Below are 19,533 nucleotides of genomic sequence, written 5' to 3'. Positions count from 1 at the left end.
CGCCCGCGCCCCCTGCCCGCACCCCCTGCCCGCGCCCCCTACCCATGCCTGGCTCCTCCACCTGCTCTCCCCTCCCCCAGGGGAGGACTATTTACACAGAGGAGGAGACAAATGGGCTGAAAAAGCTCCGGACTGTCTTTAACTTATTTTAAAACAAATAAAAAAACACCACTCATAAGCAACTCTTGAAATAAGGAAAAAGGCACTAGGAAAAAACCAACATGCTCAGTAATGCCATGTGGAAGGGAAAACAACGTAGAAAAGAGACCAAGGTTTTTAGTTTGACTCTGTTCAGGAAGCCATGAGGGGACAGTCCTTCCTTCTGCCCCCCGCGCTCCATTTCCAACTTTGTCGCAAGACCCTGGCGGCCGGGGGGCTGCCCCCCACCCCCGTCTGGCAGGAGCCGCCCAGCAAGGGCCGCCGGCCGGCCGCCCTCTCCTGCCCTCTCCTGCGTGCGCACGAGGAACCCAGCCACGGCTGTCCTTCCTTCAGTCACTCGACTACAACAGACATTCTGCAGAGAGAAAATACCAGCCTGCTTGGTTTCTTTTCTTTTATTATTGGCATCAGCTAGGACTATATGTGGCATTAGACGTCATGCACTGATGGACAGAAGAGGAAAAGGATGAAAAAGAGGACAAAGGAGGAACAGGAGCAGCGGTGAAAATTTGTAATAAAAACTCTTTTCTTAATTTATAGGTAAGTTTTGGCATTTTTATATCCAACGCCCCCTCCCACCCCTCCCAAAGTTCCAACCGAAGTGAGAGGGTCACCAGGTGACCCCGACAGGTGTTCTGAGCTCCCTCACAGGCTGCTGTTAAGGCAGCTCGTGGGTTTCATTCTTTTGTGTTTGAAATTTTTCACTTCCTTTAAATAATCTCTTCTTGATTCTTAGACGTTCCGGTTCACGGGGGTGACGTAATTGCGGGGGAACATGCCGGTCTGCCCGTGGCAGGCCCCTTTCCACCAGTTGGGGTCCGAGTTATCCATGACGTGGATAAAGTCTCCCCGGCGGAATCCCAGCTCTCCATCCTCCTGGGGATCAAAGTCAAAGAGGGCCTGGACGTACGTCGGTTGCTGCAGAAGAGGGGCGGGGAGAGAACACCTGCTCGGTCTCTGCCACGGCCAGCCCCCTGCTGGGGGGGGACTGGTCACGGGAGCGCGACCGCCCTGTGCCGACTCCTCCACGTTTCCCGCGACAACCTCCCATTTCTACCCTCCCCCACCGCTGTTTATCTTTCCAGGTTGTCGGTCTACCCTACGTGGGAGCAGGCTACGCTCACCACGGCTCCCGACAGGCCAGAACGTGCTAGGGCTCGTCCGCCACGGCGTGGAAGCGAGCGCGGGCCGTCAGGGAGGACCTTGGGCAACAGCAGCCAGGCTCTGGTTTACAACCCCAGGCTTGGAAAAGGCTTCAGTTCCCATCGGTTTATTGCTTATGAAGTCCTTAAGGTTTTATGGAGTCGAAAGGTCAAGAGCTTGACTCCAGTCAGGCGGGGCTCCCCCTAACACAGCGCTGGGGCTGCAGGCACAGGAAGACGGGAACCTCCAAAGCGAGGTTCGCCTCAGTACTTGCTTCCGGGGATACATCAGCGGAGGGTGTTAAAGACCGTTTTCCCACAGAGACATAGGTGGTACCTGGCAACGCACCGCCTTAGAAGGGCAGCCTCTGGGAAAGGCAAAACCATTTTGTTTTGTTCTACACACCCGTAACACAAACTACAGGCAATACTTTGAATAGTGAGCACAGAAGGCCCAGGACTCCTTCAAAAAGGCGCCTGCCCGAGGAGCTACTCTTAATTGCCGGAGATGATCCCGATCTCCCGAGGAGGCTCACCTGTGGCACCTGTTCTATGTCCCGGAGGAATATCTGCTGGTTCCTGGAGACAGATGTCGATCTGTGATAATCTACCAGCTCGTTCAGGGAATTGAATTTCACCACCCAGAGGAAATACTTTCCTGCTCCATCTCGGAGCACCTTGAAGTGCTGCACGTCATTTCCAAACCTGGGGAGGGCACAGAACACAAACGAAAGCAGGTCAGAGGGCTCGGTCCCGGCTACCAGGGGGCCGTGTGCCCATCAGATCAAGGAAGCGTCTTGTGAGAACTCGGATTCCGGCAACACTTCTCACGGCCCAAGGGGCCCCAGACTGCAGCACAAACACAGCTCCCTGGCTGCAGTTAGGACGCTGAGTGCTCCAGAGAGCCCTCCGGGGGACTGATGATCACCAGTGACAATAGTAAGACTCCTTGCCAGAGAGGGAAACCCTGTCCATCAGGTCAATTCTGAAGATGTCTGTAAAATAAAGGATGTCCTCACCTATGCCGTGTCTCCACGCGCCCTGCACTGTACCAAGCCAAACAGAGTCTTACTCAAGGAAGAGTGTGACTTCATTAACTTTTCAAGCAAAAACCAAACCAAACAAACGCCCATTAAAACCTTAGGTGATATTTAAAAGCTACAGGAGGTGGGTCAGGAGAAGAGCCGGAGGGACTGGACACACTTTCAATAGCTCTCCTGCAAATGGAGTACAGATCACGTTTTCCGTTTAGGGATTTTAGTTCTACTCATGGGCGAAAGGTCTCAGAATGGAACGTCGTGGGCCAATAAATACAAGAGGCCGAGGTACCCGGTGCCCCGAGAGGTTTCTCCATCACCGAGTAACACGCCTTTCCTTGCGCAGGCCCGCAGAAGTGGGATTGCAACTGGGAGCGGACCACCCCCGACAACCAGGCAAAGCTCTGCCCGTCTTGCTCGCTGCTGGGTCCTTGGCACGGACCCCAGCACCCAGGCCTCCAACGGCGCTCTAGGAAGACATGTAAATGAAGGACACCCTGTCTCCTCTCCTTCAGTCTTCAAGGGGGAAAGAAATGACTTCTTAAGAACCACCCAGTAGGTGGCAGCACTGGGCTTCAAGTAGGCGATCCCAAGTGTTAGAACCGGAGCTGCTTTTTCACTGGGATCCAAGTCCGCGGTGAGGAAGGCAGACGCACCCACACCAGCACCCACACCACGTTTCTGGCCCCACGGAAGCCCACTCCCACGGCTGCCATGCAGACGGTTTCCACAAGGTGCACAGGGTCCCAGACAAGGGCCTGTTACCGGCCATGGTGTTTTTCATCACTGACTCCCATCCTGAGACTAGAGAAACGTTTTAGAGATTGGATTCTGGAACCTCTTTTGAGAAGGTCTTTGTGTCGTTAAAGGTGGTAATGACATCTGTTTCAAATTTTATTTCTAAAACAATAAACGCATGGATTTTTAAGTTTTTATTTGATAAAATGGAATAATGGTCTGGGAGCTCGCCAGCAGCTACCACATGAGCACGCGCAGCGACTGGTGTAATCAAGGCCTCCCCGGCACGCGGTCGGCTACCCCGGTGCGGCCGTCAGTCAATTCACTCGCGATAACTGCTTGCACTCCCCGTTCTGGACTGTTTTCCACTTGGGTCAGTGTGAAATGTAAGGAAAACAGATGACAGATCCGGTTTAATATTTTCATGCTGGGACTAAAAACTGACTTCTACTGGACACGTATCTGTGTGGTGGTGTGAATGTGGCCTAAAACCACCTCCCATACTTTCACTGAGAAAAATATAAAAATTAAGTTTAAATCTACATTTCAAAAAACCTATACTGGTCCTAAGAGGAAACAAGATCAATTTTGAAAATGGAAAAATCTTTACATTGTGTGCAAATGGCAAATAAACTATCTTATGGTCTTCATGTAAAAATAATCAAGGTGATCTATGACAGTGATCTGAGTCTCCCCTCCCCCGCTTTCAAGTTTTTAAATTCTAGTCCATTAACATATAGTAGAGTATTAGTTTCAGTAGAATTTAGTGATTCATCACTTACATATAACACCCAGTGATGTGGGGTTCCTGTGGCAATATATTACCTAGAAAGGACCGAGTCAAAACACACATGGAAATGACAATTTGATTAAAAATCCTTATTTTGCAGACGAGAAGTGATGTGCTTGTAATCCTCAAATTCCAATTTAGGTTCTCCACAATTCCTGGGGTGGTAAACTCCCTGCCTTCCCCATTCCTTGCTTACCAGCTCCTCTGCACATTTTACCACTGGGGAAAGCAAAACACTCCTCCACCCTTGTGGTAACCTTTTAAAGTTCAATTGAGAGGCCCAGGACGGTGGTGGAGGATTTAAGCTAGACATCTGGTAAAGGTCCCCCAAACCAGCTAAAAGGTGACCAGTCATACTGACAGAAAGGGCGGTGGGGATCCCCTAGAGGCCAATCGAGGAAAGAGGCATGTGCAAGCGGAGGGCACAGTGGAGGCCTGGGGGAATAGGGAACATGTGACCAACTGAAGACTGTTCCACTCGGGAACCGACACTCCGTACTGGAAGAACGGATTTTTAAGAGCAGCCAGATATTACTATTTTACAATGCATTTTTTCCCCCAGAAATTACTATTTTAATGTAAAATATTCTGCTTTAGTAAACCACTATTTAGGCTAAACCTCTATCGGTTGGCAACCTTCGGTGTGTGTGTGTAGCCAGACACAATTCCCATCAGCAGGGAGAGGCCTCCCGGGACCAGAGCGGGAAGTACTTACTTGACAGAGAGGGAGAAGTCCCCTGGGGCACTCTCACTCTCTCGGATGAGAAAGGCCCCGTCATGCCGCTGTTTGCTAAGCATTTCTTCTGCCTTGGCTCTGGGGATTTTGCCAAAAAACCACCTAAGGAAGGAAGACAAGCCAGTCAACATCTGCTTCCCCACAAAGAGACGGGATATCCAGCCTCCAAAATGTGAGTAACAGAACACTTCTTGCCAAAGGAAGGGGCCCCCCTTTTCACCCTCCAGTGTCAACATGTCCCACAAACCACTCAGTCGGCTTCTCTCTCGAGACACGGACCATCTCCCTTCAAATGCCTTTACCCTACCCTACTCTCCAGAAAGTGACTCATGAGGCATGACTGTGGGCCACTCTTCTTAAAGAGAAAGATACTTAAAGCTGGGCCTTCTGGGCCGGAGCCCACCAGGCTCCCTACTGACTCAGGGCACCAGGGAAAGCCCAGGTCTATCAGTATGAAGCACTGGAAGAACCGTCTAAGAGACAGGCCTCTTCTCGCAGCCTTTTGACAAGGTCGAAGCTTTGCTACAGTGGGATTAAAGTAAACAGAGGCAGGAAACTGGAAGGCCCCGAAACTGGAGACGGGGCTACTTCTTGTAACAGCCCAAGGTGAAGAGGTTCAGGCCTTGAGAGAGAAGCCTCTGCTGTCACAAAGGCAGATTTTGTGACATCCCTCTCGAGGCCTCTCTCTGCCATCACTGCCAGGAACTTCTGGGCACCAGCAGCGACATCACAGCTGATCCTACACAGAGGCAGCTGGCAGCAAGACTCGGTTTTTTCACTGAAACAGGTTATAGGTTCTTCTGCACCCAGTGCGAATTCACCTTGGCCACAAGTGGGTGAATTCAGGCAAAACTATGGGTGCAACTGGCCCGTGAAGGAGGAAGGGGAGGGGGGAGGAGGGAGGGGGAGAGGAGCGGGAACGGTGAGAAAAGCTTAAAGTCACAGCCGCTATTTCACATGAAAACCATTACTAATTAGGAGGGGTGAACTGCCGAAACAGTGTTCTCTCTTCAAATCTGTCTCTAAGCGCTGTTATTTTCAAAAGCAGTGATATTACTTATAGCTAATAAAGACCTATCTGGGGCACCTGGGTGGCTCAGTTAGTTAAGTGTCCGACTTGTCGTGATCATGAGCTCCTGGGATTGAGCCTCAAGGCCCTGCATCTGGCTCTGTGCTCAGCAGGGAGTCTGCTCCCTACCCCTGCACAGTCTCTTTCTGAATCAATCAATCAATCAATCTTTTTAAAGATTTTATTTATTTATTTGACAGAGAGAGGGGGAGGGGGGAGGGAGAAGCAGGCTCTCCACTGAGCAGCGAGCTCGATGAGGGCCTCGATCCCAGGACCCTGGGATCATGACCTTAGCCAAAGGCAGATGCTTACCCACTGAGCTACCCAGGCGCCCTCAATCAATAAATCTTAAACAAACAAACAAACAAACAAACAAACCAAAAACCTCAAACAGAAAGAGGTGAGCTGCTGGCTGGATCTGATCAGAAGCTGCCATTAATTGGATTAATCTCTGAATGTTCTTAAATCGACCTTCTTGTGTCTTTCTCACTTTGAGGACTACAATGCCACCAGGCTGCTGAGCAGCTGCTAGGATCTAGCTTCTAGAACTAAACCAAAGACAAGCCCTCCAGTGCCTGGAAGTCAGGCCACACAATAGAAATTACACATTGATACAACAGAATCATCTGGGACTAGGAAAGGCCGGCGGGCGATACTGAGACCACTGGGAGATTGTCTCCAGTAATCTCTAGAGCCTTCAAGTCTGTGACTCGCCTGTGGGCAATAAACACGGTGTGGGGAGGGGTCAAGTCACTGGGCAGCCCTCCTCTCCTCCTCCCAAGCCGCCAACAGCGGCCCACCAAGCAGGTATTTTCCTTTCTTTCCCCCCACCTCCGTTTTAAAATAATGACTATGAATTTTTAAAACTGCCTAGATGTTCAGGAAGTGAAAAAAGACTTCCGCCGCAGCTCCCCAGAGTGCGGGCAGCTCTGCGCGGTCCTCGGCCCGCTCGGTGTCTGATGCGCACGCGGACTCGGCTGCAGGGCTTTCCAGCCCCCAGCTGAAGATGAGCTCGGTTTTATTCTCAGCAAAAAAAGATAAACTTCAGTGAAATAGAGACTCTAAACTGGAACTTTCCAAGACAAAATCCCAGACTGAAAAATAGAAAATCAGCTGCAGACCATTTTATTAAAGCCTTCTTTTGTATCTGTCTCCATTTTTTACTAAATTCTGTCCCTCTTTCTCTTGAGGATGTCCCACAACATAAAGGGTACCGCACCGCATGAAGAAGAGCGGTCACTCTCCGTTAAGACATTTCAACAGGGGCACCTGGGTGGCTCAGTGGGTTAAGCCTCTGCCTTCGGCTTGGGTCATGATCTCGGGGTCCTGGGATCGAGCCCCACATCGGGCTCTCTGCTCGGCAGGGCACCTGCTTCCCTTCCTCTCTCTCTGCCTACTTGTGATCTCTCTCTCCCTCTGTCAAATAAATAAATATTAAAAAAAAAAAAAAAAGACATTTCAACAGTGATGAGTGTAACTACGTGGCTACAGTCAAAATTTTAAAAATCTTTAAAAGATGGGTTTGTACTACAACACAAATAGCAAAAGAGAAAGCTAACTGGAGGAGATGGCTCATTTTCCAATTTAATTCTTCATGACATTCCACAGGCTTCCATCCATATGCACCCAGTGTGAAAAGCTCGGATCTGGACCCACCCCCAATGCGCACGACAGTGTGTTCCAACAGCAGCCAGTAACTGCTTCCTCGTCTGTGTTTAACTTGTTACCTCGAAAGCTGTATTAGGTCCTACTCCACTGGAGACTTCCCGCTTCGGAGCAAAAACTGAAGGCGGGCTTGGTGCTCGGTGCTCTCCCGCTGCTACGGGAGGGACATGGACCCTGTACTTCTGGATGTCCAGTCACAGAGCAGTCCTGGAACACGATGTGTGCGTGCCCGCAAGGCCAACCACTCGGCCGCCCCATGGCCACGGGTCCCTTCAGCAATAAGGTTTCCTGTTTCAGAGCGTTGCCCAGGGTGCGGGGGGGTGGGGTGGGGGGTAAGCACTCCCTGCCCTTCAGCTAGACTCTGCAAAAAACACCAGCACGGAAGCTCCCCTGGAGGCTTTCCCATCAACTCTCCTTCCAGAATTCTTTAGAGTGGACCTTTACAGAGGGTGAGGCAGGGCAAGAGTCTTCCTCGAGGGCTAACCCAGCAATCAGGCAACTGGGGCAGTAACCAGTGCTTTCTGAGGAAGGAGGCCTTTCCTGTGTTTTCTCAACAGTCGGATTCAAATGGCCTATGTCATTTCAAACAATCCGAAGGAAAACAAGGACACGGAGCCATAGGCATTTTATTTGATATAAACATTACAGAGTATGATATTCTGCTGAATTCCCTTTCAGCCTGGAAATACGAAAATGAAAAGGAACTGAGGTTGATTTCCATGATTACTGGATCGCGTGCAGAAGCCAGCAACACTATGGGCCCTTGGCCCAAATATGTCCAGTTTCTGACTTTTACAAAATTTTTCTTAAAAAATATTTTATTTGAGAGAGGGAGAGAACATCAGAGGGGAGAGGGTCAGAGGGAAAAGCGGACTCCCACATGAGCAGGGAGCCCGATGTGGGACTTGATCCCAGGACCCCAGGATCATGACCTGAGCTAAAGGCAGTTGCTTAACCAACTGAGCCACCCAGGTGCCCTGACTTTTTTACAAAAAAAAAAAAAATTTAGGATTTTTTTTTTTTTTTTTAAATTTGACAGAGAGAGATCACAAGTAGGCAGAGAGGCAGGCAGAGAGAGAGGGGGAAGCAGGCTCCCTGCCAAGCAGAGAGCCCAATGTGGGGCTCAATCCCAGGACCCTGAGATCATGACCTGAGCTGAAGGCAAAGGTTTAACACACTGAGCCACCCTGGTGCCCCACTTTGACAAATTTTTAAAGGGTTAATTAATTTTTTTTTAAACGTTAGACAGATTATTTATTTATTTAAGAGAGTGAGCGAGTGAGAGAGAAAAAGGGAGAGAGAGAAGCAGATTCCCTGTGGAGCAGGGAGCCCGATGTGGGGCTCAATCCCAGGGCTCCGGGATCATGACCTAAACCGAAGGCAGCTGCTTAACCCACTGAGCCACACAGGCATCCCTTAGAGGGTTATTTTTTTAAAAATTCAAAAGAATACGTGAAATGACAGAGACTGCATATGGTCCTCAAAGTCTAAAATATTTATCATCTTGTCCTTTACATATAGTTTAGCCAACGCTTCGTCTATTTTGAGGACTGACTGAAGGAACAGATGTATACAGAATATCTGTGTATTTGGACAGAGGGAGGAGCCACACTGTATGATCCAGAGCCGCTCCCACTCCCAGGAACCATTACCAACTGCCTCTCCCTGGGGAGTGCACTCCGTGATGCTGTCCGTGAAAAGCCCACACAGTCCCCACAGCACACACAGACACTAAGTGGCTACAAGAGTGCAAAGCTGTGCTTAGTCCACTTCTCAGGACATCTATACTAGTCTTGTGTTTATCTTTTGGAGTTTCTTGGTCACTACCACGTGTGCCTACATTTTAGTAACTGGGCATGATGTGTGTAAGCCCCTAATCTGGGCATCTGGGTGGCTTAGCTGGTTAAGCATCTGCCTCTGGCTCAGGTCATGATCCTCGGGTCCCAGGATCCAGCCCTGCATCAGGGTGGGGGTGGGGTGGGTACCCTGTTCAGCAGCGAGTCTGCTTCTCCCTCTGACCTCTCCCCCCTCTCTCAATTAAATAAATAAAATCTTACAAAAAATAAACCCTCTAATCTAGTGTTACAGGGACTTCAAACAAAGGGCATTATTAATCCACCAACAGGAAGCCAGGAATCCCTGCCACATACACCTTTGAAGATTTTTTTATACCTACTTAAAAAAAAAAAAAAAAAAAAAAAAAGCCAGCAATCGGCTTACATTTAATTGCCATGGGGGTAACCTCCAAAAGGGCGAGGTACATGGGGAGAAACTCCTATATTGCTCTATGGTTTTCTACACTGTCTTCTACAAAGTGAACCAAATTCATAAATTACTGGCACTGAAATAAAAATACCAGAAGCTTTCTTAATTTTTAAGATAAAGAGGAATGAACTAGATGATCGAAGACCCCCTTTGAACTCTGTGACACTGAGCTGTGTATGAGCAGATGCAGTTAAGATCTCTGTTCTGGAGGCTCCGGAGAAGAGACAGGACAGGCACACGTTAGAGCAGTGACACAAGGAGAGGGACCAATTGGCTGCCACTCAGGGTGGGTCATGTCTTCCAAAGGTCTCACTTATCATTTGTGTTAAATTAGGGAGACAGAAACTACTGCTCCTCCTTGTCCCAATGGCATTCTAGTCTGGGCACTGAGCCTCAGCAACCTGACATACGAGGGACAGAAGCGACTGCCGCTGGAGGAGGAGCAGGGCCAGAGGAGGAGGTGGAGGGCGCGGGTGAGAAGATGGTGGTCGGTGAGGGTTCCCACGGCCCCACCACGTCAAGGGTTCCCACGGCCCCACCACATCAAGGGTTCCCACAGCCCCACCACGTCACACACCAATATAAACTGAGTGTGTGTGTGGGGTGTTCTGAGGGAGGAAGAAAAGAAAAAAGTTCCTTGCTCTCAACGGCCTGGGGTAGGAGATTATTTTGAATTCTCTGAAGTGGGAACCCTAAGTGGTAGGCAAGAATACTAATTATAACAAGCATTTATTGAGAACCTATTATATTGCCAAACACTGCTCTGGGGATACAAAGATTATTAAGATACAGTCCTATAGGGCAATCAAACATATCAACAAAACCATGTGATAAGTACACTTTCTAAGACTCAAAAAATGGAGAATTATGAAAGAGATCTGGCCTCAGGGGTTTTATGAAAAAGAATCACGGAAAGGCATTTCTATAGTTTTATTATTTGAAGATCACTGACAGCTATTATCAATCCAAGACATGTACTTTATTATGTATCAGCATAGAAACTATTGTTTTAAACGAAACAACTACTTCATTAAAGATCAGTCTAAAACATGCACCACTGGGGCACCGGTGTGGCTCAGTCAATTAAGAGTCTGACTCTTTGGCTCAGGTCATGATCACAGGGTCGTGAGACTGAGCCCCGTAGCGGGCTCTGTGCTGGGCATGGAATATTATTATATTGTACTATTAACATGCAAAATAAACATGCTTTGTGAATTCTCTGGGAAGACAGAGTAAAAGGTATGACAACCATCCCAAGGACTTCAATTTTAAAAACGTTATAAATTAAAATAAAAACATCATTTGAAATAAGCAGATGGGTCTGACTCTTAGAAGACCAGTAGCGTCCAACTTACGGATGTGGTTTCATTTCTATGTAATTCTTGGGGATGAAGCCATCTTTCCCATTGAGTTCTGCCTTGTACCAGTTCTGATCACATTCTTCATTCAAAACCTAAAAAGAAATGAGGGGGGGAAATCAAATCATTTCCTTTTCACACTCTTAAAAAAGGCAGCCGTTAAGACAATTATGTTGCCATTTAGGTTTGTTTGGTTCTCTGAAGTATGATCAGTTACATGATCCAAGACATCACATGACTTCAAACAACCAGCACATCAACTCTTACAGTTATAATTACATTAAAAGTAAAAGTAAAAGTAAAAGTAAAAGAAATGGTCTCTGAAAAAGAGAGTCTGACCCCCGAACCTCTAGCACTAACCCCTCGGTAGGAAAGCAGATGGGAGCAGGACAGGTGAAATGAAGTCTCCGGAAACCAGCAAGCGCTGGTGCTGGAGAATGAAGGGGCCCCCCCAGGGACTAAATAAGCCTGCTCTCTCCCGGGGAAGGCAGGAGCAGCAGGCAGCAGGGAGAGCTTCAGGACTTCTCTAGAGCTCCTCTAGGCCAACTTCAGGATCACAGGGATCCAGTCCCCGGTCAGCCACCAAACAGGTGTCCAGCTGCTGCTAGCAGGCCCCACCCCACAACGTGTCCTCACATACAAAGCATATCCCAGCGAAAAAGCACCGCAAGTCCTACTCCACTTACCCTCAGGGCCACAATGGGCTTGAGTTAGGGAATGCTGGAAGCACAACCACTAGCCCAGTTCAGGGGGGAAGATCCAGAGACTATAAAACTGTAACACTGCACTCCCAGACTGGAAGCACTCTCTACAAATGCGACATGACTACTCAAGGCTGTGTGTTAGCACATCACGCACAGATCTGAAGGCCCAGACTACTCCTCGTTACACGGATGGGCCAGGCCAGGACGTCGCAGGGTAGCACAAGGAATAGAATAGGTGTAGTAGAAAAGCCACCTCTGAATTCTAGATTTTTAACAAAAGGCAAAGGACAGAAGGCATTTATTATTTCTGGTGGGGGAAGGGGCAGAGGGAGAAAGGAAGATATAGAGAATCTTAAGCAGGCTCCACGTGCAGCACAGAGCCCTATGTGGGGCTTGATCTCACGACCCTGAGATCATGACCTGAGCTGAAATCAAGAGTCAGGACAGTCAACCAACTGAGCCACCCAGGTGCCCTAAGACTCCGCCCAGGCAGAGGCATTTTAAAAAGTTGGTGGCTTAAGAGAGAAAACAGAAATATGAGCCCAACTCAAAAGTGCTAAACACAAAAAAGTAGAGATAGACTAGTACAGCGGCAGTTAATCTACACTATGCAACAAAGTTCTATTAGAAAGCCGGTAAAGTTCTTTTTAAGTTTGTTTGTTTATTTTTTCTTAGTAATCTCTACACCCAACATGGGGCTTGAATTCATGACAGCAAGATGAAGAATCACATGTTCTTCTGCCTTAGCCGGCCAGGCGCCGCCAAGAAAGTTGATAAAATTCCTTACAAAATGATTTGTTCAAGAAACTGACTGACGCCATACTCTTTACCATATCAGAACTTGGACTGTTTCATCAGAATGCGTGATGTGTAGGTACAGACAGTCCCTCCCTTCAATGGTTCAACTTTACGATTTCTTGACTTTATGATGGAGTAAAAGTGATAGGCATTCAGTGGAAACCGTACTTCCAGTTTTGAATTTTGATAATTCCCTGGGCTAGTAATACACCGTCCTGTGCTCGCTCATGATGTTGGGCCGCTGAAGCTCCCAGGCAGCCAGGGAAGGGTCCAGAGCCAATGCACTGACTACCATCCTGCCCCACAGCTGCTCTGCTTCTCACTCAGTGTATTACGTGAGACAGTCTACGCTTCAATTATGAAACAGGCTTTGTGTTAAAGGACTCCACCGAAATGGAGGTTACTCTAAGTGTTCTGATCCCATTTAAGGTAGACAAAGTTAGAGGCGCCTGGGTGGCTCAGTGGGTTAAAGCCTCTGCCTTCGGCTCAGGTCTTGATCTCAGGGTCCCGGAATCAAGCCCCACTTCAGCCTGCTTCCCCCCAACCCCCTCTGCCTACTTGTGATCTCTGCCAAATAAACAAAATCTTAAAAAAAAAAAAAAAAAAAAAAAAAAAAAGGTAGACAAAGTTAAGCTATGGTGTTTCATAGGTTAGGGGTATATTAAATGTATTTTTAAAAGATCTGATTTATTTACTAATTTGGGGGTGGGGGGAGAGAGAGAGAGAGGAGCAGAAGGAGAGGCAGAGAATCCCAAGCAGACTCCACGCTCCAGTGTGGGGCCTGATCCCACAACTCCGAGATCACAGCCCAAGCTGAAACCAAGAGTTGGACACTCAACTGACTGAGCCACCCAGGCGCTCTTACAAGCATTTTTGACTTGTGATGGTCGTAAGTTAAAAATGGTTCGCACTCGGGGCACCTGGGTGGTTCAGTGGGTTAAGCCGCTGCCTTCGGCTCAGGTCATGATCTCAGGGTCCCGAGATCGAGTCCCGCATCGGGCTCCCTGCCCAGCGGGGAGCCTGCTTCCCTCTCTCTCTGCCTGACTGCCTCTCTGTCTACTGTGATCTCTGTCAAATAAATAAATAAATAAAAATTTAAAAAAAAAGGTTCGCACTGGTTAAAGTGGCAAATCCCGCAAGAGCTAATAAATGTGAATAGAGAGATCTGAGAAAAGGAAAAAAAAAAAACAAACAACACAGCTGCAGGTAAATCCCAGCAGCCTCAGCGATGAAAACTTGTCATTAGTTTTTCCCTTTGAAAAAAAAAAATATTAATATTTTATTAACTCCTGCAACGATATAACCAATATGTGTATCACCTGAGAGGCAGTGATCTCAGAAGGGAGCTCATGGCTGTGCAGGTGTCACAGGAAACTCAACAGCATGAGAGCAAAGGAGAGATTTTGAAAGTTGCTTAAGGACAGTATTTTTGTTCTTTACCAAAAAGAAGGGTTTAAAGAAAAATGTGGCCTAGTAATTGATATCTAAAGCATTATCCTATAATAACAATAGTGAACCTGTAGCCTTATGAAGAGTTTTTCAAAATGTCTTTAAAGGTCCTGAAGTGGTGCGCCGTGTATCTTACGCTACAGATTTCTTGGAAGACACAGTAGAGTCAGTGACTCAGGGCCGTCTGGGCATCAAAACAGAGTAAGGTAACCACCTAGAAAAGACCAGTTTTAATTTGGGGCCAACAACCTTGCAGAAAAGGAGAACTGCGTTGCTGCATGCTAGTTCGTACAGCTGCGCATTCCTACCATCTTTATGAAGATAGAAGCAAGCCCCCTAAAAATGCTCCCCTTAATATTTTATGGGGCAACATGCAGATTTGGCACCAATTTAGAACGATGGTTTCTGCAGAACAAACGTATCGCCTGGTGTTCAGTATGCTTTTCTCCCCAGGAAGACAGGAAAATACGGGAATTAATGCACTTAGTTTATTTTTAAGGTATGTGAATAATTAAAATGTTGGTTCTCTGAAACATTCTAGTATCTAGAATATCACTTTACCAGGAAGTCAAAATTTGCTGTGCATGCCTCTGAACTTCTTTACTCTAGAACTTAAGAAGACTGGTTCTGCTGGAGGCAAAGCCCAGGAGAGAGCGTCCCTGCCAGCCTGGGCCGCCCCGGGAGCCAGGCACCAGGCCTTCCCGTCCAGCGGCTCCACTCACCCATCAGCACAACATGCAAACCCTGCAGCTCTGATGACTTAACAGATACTTACAAATTAAATTTTATTCAAATGCCTAAACACTTAAAGCAGCAAAAGACACAAACTAACCCAAGTGAGGTCCCAGTGGGGCAGAGGAGGCGACGAGAAGCCCGAGAACCACGTGCGGGTGAGTCTGCGCCGACACAGACTGTTCTGTTTCCTGCGGACTGACGGGGAGCACCCGCGTCCCTCACGCGGAATGTAAAAAGCCTCATCAGAGTTCCGAGAACGAGGAAGTTCCATCTCCACTCCCCGTGTTGGAAGGCACACTTACTCACTCATTCATTCCCCCTGAGCTGGGGCAGCATCCAACAACCAAATTTTCATTCAGTCTTGGACATTCAGGAAATATCTTTAGGTTTTACCCCACAGCTGCAGGTTTGATTCCAACCTTCATAGTCCCTCAAATTAGGACCCTGTAGCCACACAAAATACTCTAGTTTAATGGAAGCAAGTTGATCAAGAAGATGAGATTATGAAAGGAGGAAGTGACAAGTTTCAGTGTCTTTTTTTTCCTTCTTGCAAAAAGACTGAAAATAATGTCAGAGCCCAAATCAGGAAGAGACCTAAAAATGAGGAATGCTGTGACGCTTATACAGGACACTTAAAACTATTCCAGTCAATCAGGGCACGTGGGTGGTTCAGTGGGTTTTAAAGCCTCTGTCTTTAGCTCAGGTCATGGTGTCAGGGTCCTGGGATCAAGTCCCCCATCATGCTCTCTGCTCAGCGGGAAGCCTGCTTTTTGCCCCCACCCCCACCGCCCCTGCCTCTCTGCCTACTTGTGATCTCTGTCAAATAAATAAATAAAATCTTTATAACAACAACAACAACAACAAAATATTCCAGTCAATGGAGGGGGACACAATGGGGGCACTGAGGGTGTCAGTAAAGCTGTATTTCTTGACTCATGCCAGCTACCTAGGTGTGTTCAGTTTATGAGAATTCACTGGATACTTAGGGTCTGTGAACTTTTGTATATGCATATCATATTTCAACTAAAAGTTAAAAATACAGGGGCACCTGGCAGGCTCAGTTGGTGGAACATGTGACTCCTGATTTCAGGCTATGAGTTCAAGCCCCATGTTGGGTATAGAGATTACTTAAAAATACAATTTTTTTTTAAAAAAGATTTTTATTTATTTGACAGAGATTACAAGTAGGCAGAGAGGCAGGCGGGGTAGGGGGAAGCAGGCTCCCTGCTGAACAGAAAGCCTGACACAGGGCTCAAGCCCGGGACCCTGAGATCATGACCCAAGCCGAAGGCAGAGGCCTAAACCACTGAGCACCCCCGGGTACCCCTTAAAAATAAAATCTTAAAAAAAAAATATTTCAGTCAAGAGAACATAGTAATATTCTGGTCCGTACATAAGAAAATCACACCAGGGCCTCCTCATATACCTTGGGTATAAACTTCACACTCCAAAAATACATAGGAAAGGAGAAAACAACACAGTGAGACTCCAGAAAACCCCCAAATGATAGCTTACCATAACTATTCTATGGGGGAAAATTTCCAGAAGTGAAGACTTCTTTACTGTGTGATTCTACTCTTCTGTATTATGTGATTTTGATAATATTCACCACTGCCCTCACTCTCAATCTGAGACCATTCTTAAAGCAATGCAAATTTCCATTTATACCAATAGGACGTCAAAGCTTTCCAAACAGTTAAGAAAAAAAGGGTTAAAGATTTAGGTCTCAGGTCCCTTATGATCCACCTGATCTGGATTCAAGAGACTGAACACATAAGTTCAAATTCCAATCTCAGCAGTGAACTATGTGACATTGGGCACATGACCCTTGTCTAAATTTTAGTTTCCCCCACCTAGAAAGTGGTGGTTAATACCTCCATCTCCCAGGGTTACTGAGATGATTAAGTAAGAAAATGTGATAAGCAGTGTAGCAATCAGTACAGCTGTCTTAGTGGACAAACGTACTTCACAATAGTTAACTCTGACTTACACATGAAAATATTAGGTCAAACATAAAGTGGCAATTTTTGGGAGGACTAAGTTCTACCTTCACTAAATCTGGTATCTTCAAAGTAATGCTGTTCACGGATACCAACAGTATTCAAACTAAGAGGACTGGGATTCTTTGTTTTACTCTGAAAACACACCACCAGGACACTCTGGGCTCACTTCAAAAAAGATTTTAAATGCAGAGTTCAAGGATTACGATCGCTAATTCCTTTCCCTGTCTCTTCTACATAGATACTGGGAGATAAGAGCTGCACTTGATTTTCTACACAAATTATTGGAAAAGGTATCTTTTAGGAAAATGGTAGGCAAGTATTTTGTTTATAAATTGCTTGTTTGGGAGCGCCTGGGTGGCTCAGTGGGTTAAAGCATCTGCCATCCGTTCAGGTCATGATCCCAGGGTCCTGGGATCGAGCCTCATATCAGGCTCTCTAATCAGCGTGGAGCCTGCTTCCTCCTCTCTCTTTGCCTGCCTCTCTGCCTACTTGTGATCTCTGTCAAATAAAATAAAATCTTTAAAAAAAAATTGCTAGTTTGTTTAGATTGTAATTTGAATTATGGGGCTATTCTCTTGCATGAAAATATTGTTATCTGTAAACAAACAAAAGAAATCACGACTCTTTTTTCTTTTTCTTTTTAAAGATTTTATTTATTTGACAGAGATCACAAGTAGGCAGAGAGGCAGGCAGAGAGAGAGGAGGAAGCAGGCTCCCCACCAAGCAGAGAGCCCAGGACCCTGGGATCATGACCTGAGCTGAAGGCAGAGGCTTTAATGCACTGAGCCACCCAGGCGCCCCCCACCCTTTTTTTTAAAGAGCGGGGGTATGTGGAGAGGAGAGGAACGGAGGGAGAGGGAGAATCCCAAGCAGGCTCTGCACACAGTGCAGAACCTTCCATGGGGCCTGATTTCACAATCCCGAGGTTATGACCTGAACCAAAATCAAGAGCTGGTTGCCTAACCTACTGAGCCACCCAGGTACCCCAGTCGGTTAAGCATCTGACTTCAGCTCCAGTCATGATCTTGGGGTCCTGGGATCCAAAGCTCAGCAGGGAGTCTGTTTCTCCCTCTCCCTGTCTCTCCCTCTGCTTGTGCTCTAACAAAACAAAACAAAACAAAATTTAAAAAGAGGGGCGCCTGGGGGGGCTCAGTCAGGTAAGACCCTGCGCCTTTGGCTCAGATCATGATCCTGGGGTTCCGTGCGGTAAAGTCTGCTTCTCCCTCTCCCTTTGCCCCTCCCCTCGCTTATGCTCTCTCTCACTCACACAGTCTCTCAAACAAATAAAATCTTAAAAAATAAGTAAGTAAATAAAATAAGAAATGTCAACTGGGATGTTGGCATCAAAAAATAAAAATAAATATGCAGTACAGTTATGGAGCAGTGGGGCAAGCCATAATTTTATCAATGCGTAAAGCAACTTATGTAAGAGCATTCATACGTGAAAGATAATGAACTATTACATATTTAGGCTCCTACACATACCCCTCCCTCAAAACCACTTACTATGGTCCCTGCATTAAAGAAATCAACATAAGCCAGTGAGCTTCTCCTGCTCTTCAAGGCCAATCAATCCCACAGGAACAATACTGAAATACTGCCATGACCTGAAGACAGATTAAGAATCTGGTGATCCAGGGGCGCCTGGGTGGCTCAGTGGGTTAAGCCACTGCCTTCGGCTCGGGTCATGATCTCGGGGTCCTAGGATCAAGTCCCGCATGGGGCTCTCTGCTCAGCAGGGGGCCTGCTTCCCTTCCTCTCTCTCTGCCTGCCTCTCTGCCTGCTTGTGATCTCTGTCAAATAAATAAATAAAATCTTAAAAAAAAAAAAAAAAAAGAAGAATCTGGTGATCCTACCATATTAATTCTGAGTTCTTAAAAAGGGAGAACACACACGCACTTCTTAAAGACTTGAACCCCTTAAAAAAAATCTGACAGGGCTCTAGCTAGGGTAACTGCACTGGGACAGCCATTTAGAAACGCACGGTCTTCAGCTGCCTGTTCCATATTTTACTGGAAACTGTGAGAATGCTCTTCAACTTTACACCCCCTTAGCATGGATTACCGACCCGGTCTCAGACTGCATGGGTTTGGATTTACTGAACACTTCAGGTAAGTGCTTTACACATCACCGCCTCCGTCCGCTACAGGTTTTGCTCAAAGTGAAAACCATCTCGGTTGTGCTGCCTGTTCTACTGTGTGCCAAATCATGAAAAACACCCACGCTGTAGATAAGCTCTTCTGATTTTAACGACGAGATGCCCAACTTAAAGGCAGTTTAATAATTAAGATTCCTGGACCCACAGAAACCTTCAATTGTTTACTCAAGCACACAGAGAGCAACAATTCTCCAAGTTCATGCTGCCTGGCCAAGTCTTCAAGCTGAAGAACTATGTTTCAGTCAAGACACTTGACAGGCAGTCGGCCCTCAGACATCAGAACACTGAGAAGAAATGAGATGCATTTATGAGGTTTTAAAACTCTTCCGATTTTAGCAGATTTATCAATCTGTGTGTGAACATCAAATTACACTATTTCATTAAATGGTTTGAAGATGGGACGCCAGGCTGGCTCAGTGGATAAAGCATTCAACTTAAAAAAAAAAAAAAAAAAAAAAGATTTTGTTTATTTATTTGAGAGGGAGAGAGTGAGAGATCATAAGTAGGCAAAGAGGAAGGCAGACAGAGAGGGGTAAGCAGGCTCCCTGCTGAGCACAAAGCCTGACGTGGGGCTTGATCCCAGGACCCTAAGATCAGGACCTGAGCTGAAGACAGAGGCTTAGCCTCTGAGCCACTGAGCCACCCTGGTGCCCCTAGAGCATTCAACTCTTGATCTCGGGGTGGTGAGTTCAAGACCCATGCTGGGTATAAAGCTTACTTACAATAA

The 19,533-nt window shown here is 46.9% G+C and overlaps 1 protein-coding gene across 1 annotated transcript in view; it reads right to left on the bottom strand.

The window, feature by feature from the left end:
- Positions 1-539: 539 nt before the first annotated feature.
- GRB2 (growth factor receptor bound protein 2) overlaps positions 540-19,533 on the bottom strand; it is a 72,084-nt gene continuing 53,090 nt past the window's right edge. Inside the window, exons 3-6 of the mRNA XM_004748934.3 lie at positions 10,957-11,054; positions 4,582-4,704; positions 1,838-2,006; positions 540-1,077 (exon numbers count right to left, since the gene is read on the bottom strand). Of these exons, the coding sequence (XP_004748991.1) occupies positions 892-1,077; positions 1,838-2,006; positions 4,582-4,704; positions 10,957-11,054 (576 nt within the window). The 3' untranslated portion in view covers positions 540-891. The remainder of the gene's footprint in view (positions 1,078-1,837; positions 2,007-4,581; positions 4,705-10,956; positions 11,055-19,533) is intronic.

Source organism: Mustela putorius, unplaced genomic scaffold, assembly GCF_011764305.1.
Source record: "Mustela putorius furo isolate JIRA1106 unplaced genomic scaffold, ASM1176430v1.1 tig00000873_pilon_pilon_pilon, whole genome shotgun sequence".
Classification (NCBI taxonomy): Eukaryota; Metazoa; Chordata; class Mammalia; order Carnivora; family Mustelidae; genus Mustela; species Mustela putorius.
The sequence above is the reverse complement of the archived record's forward strand: the minus strand, read 5'-3'. Positions and strand labels throughout refer to the sequence as shown.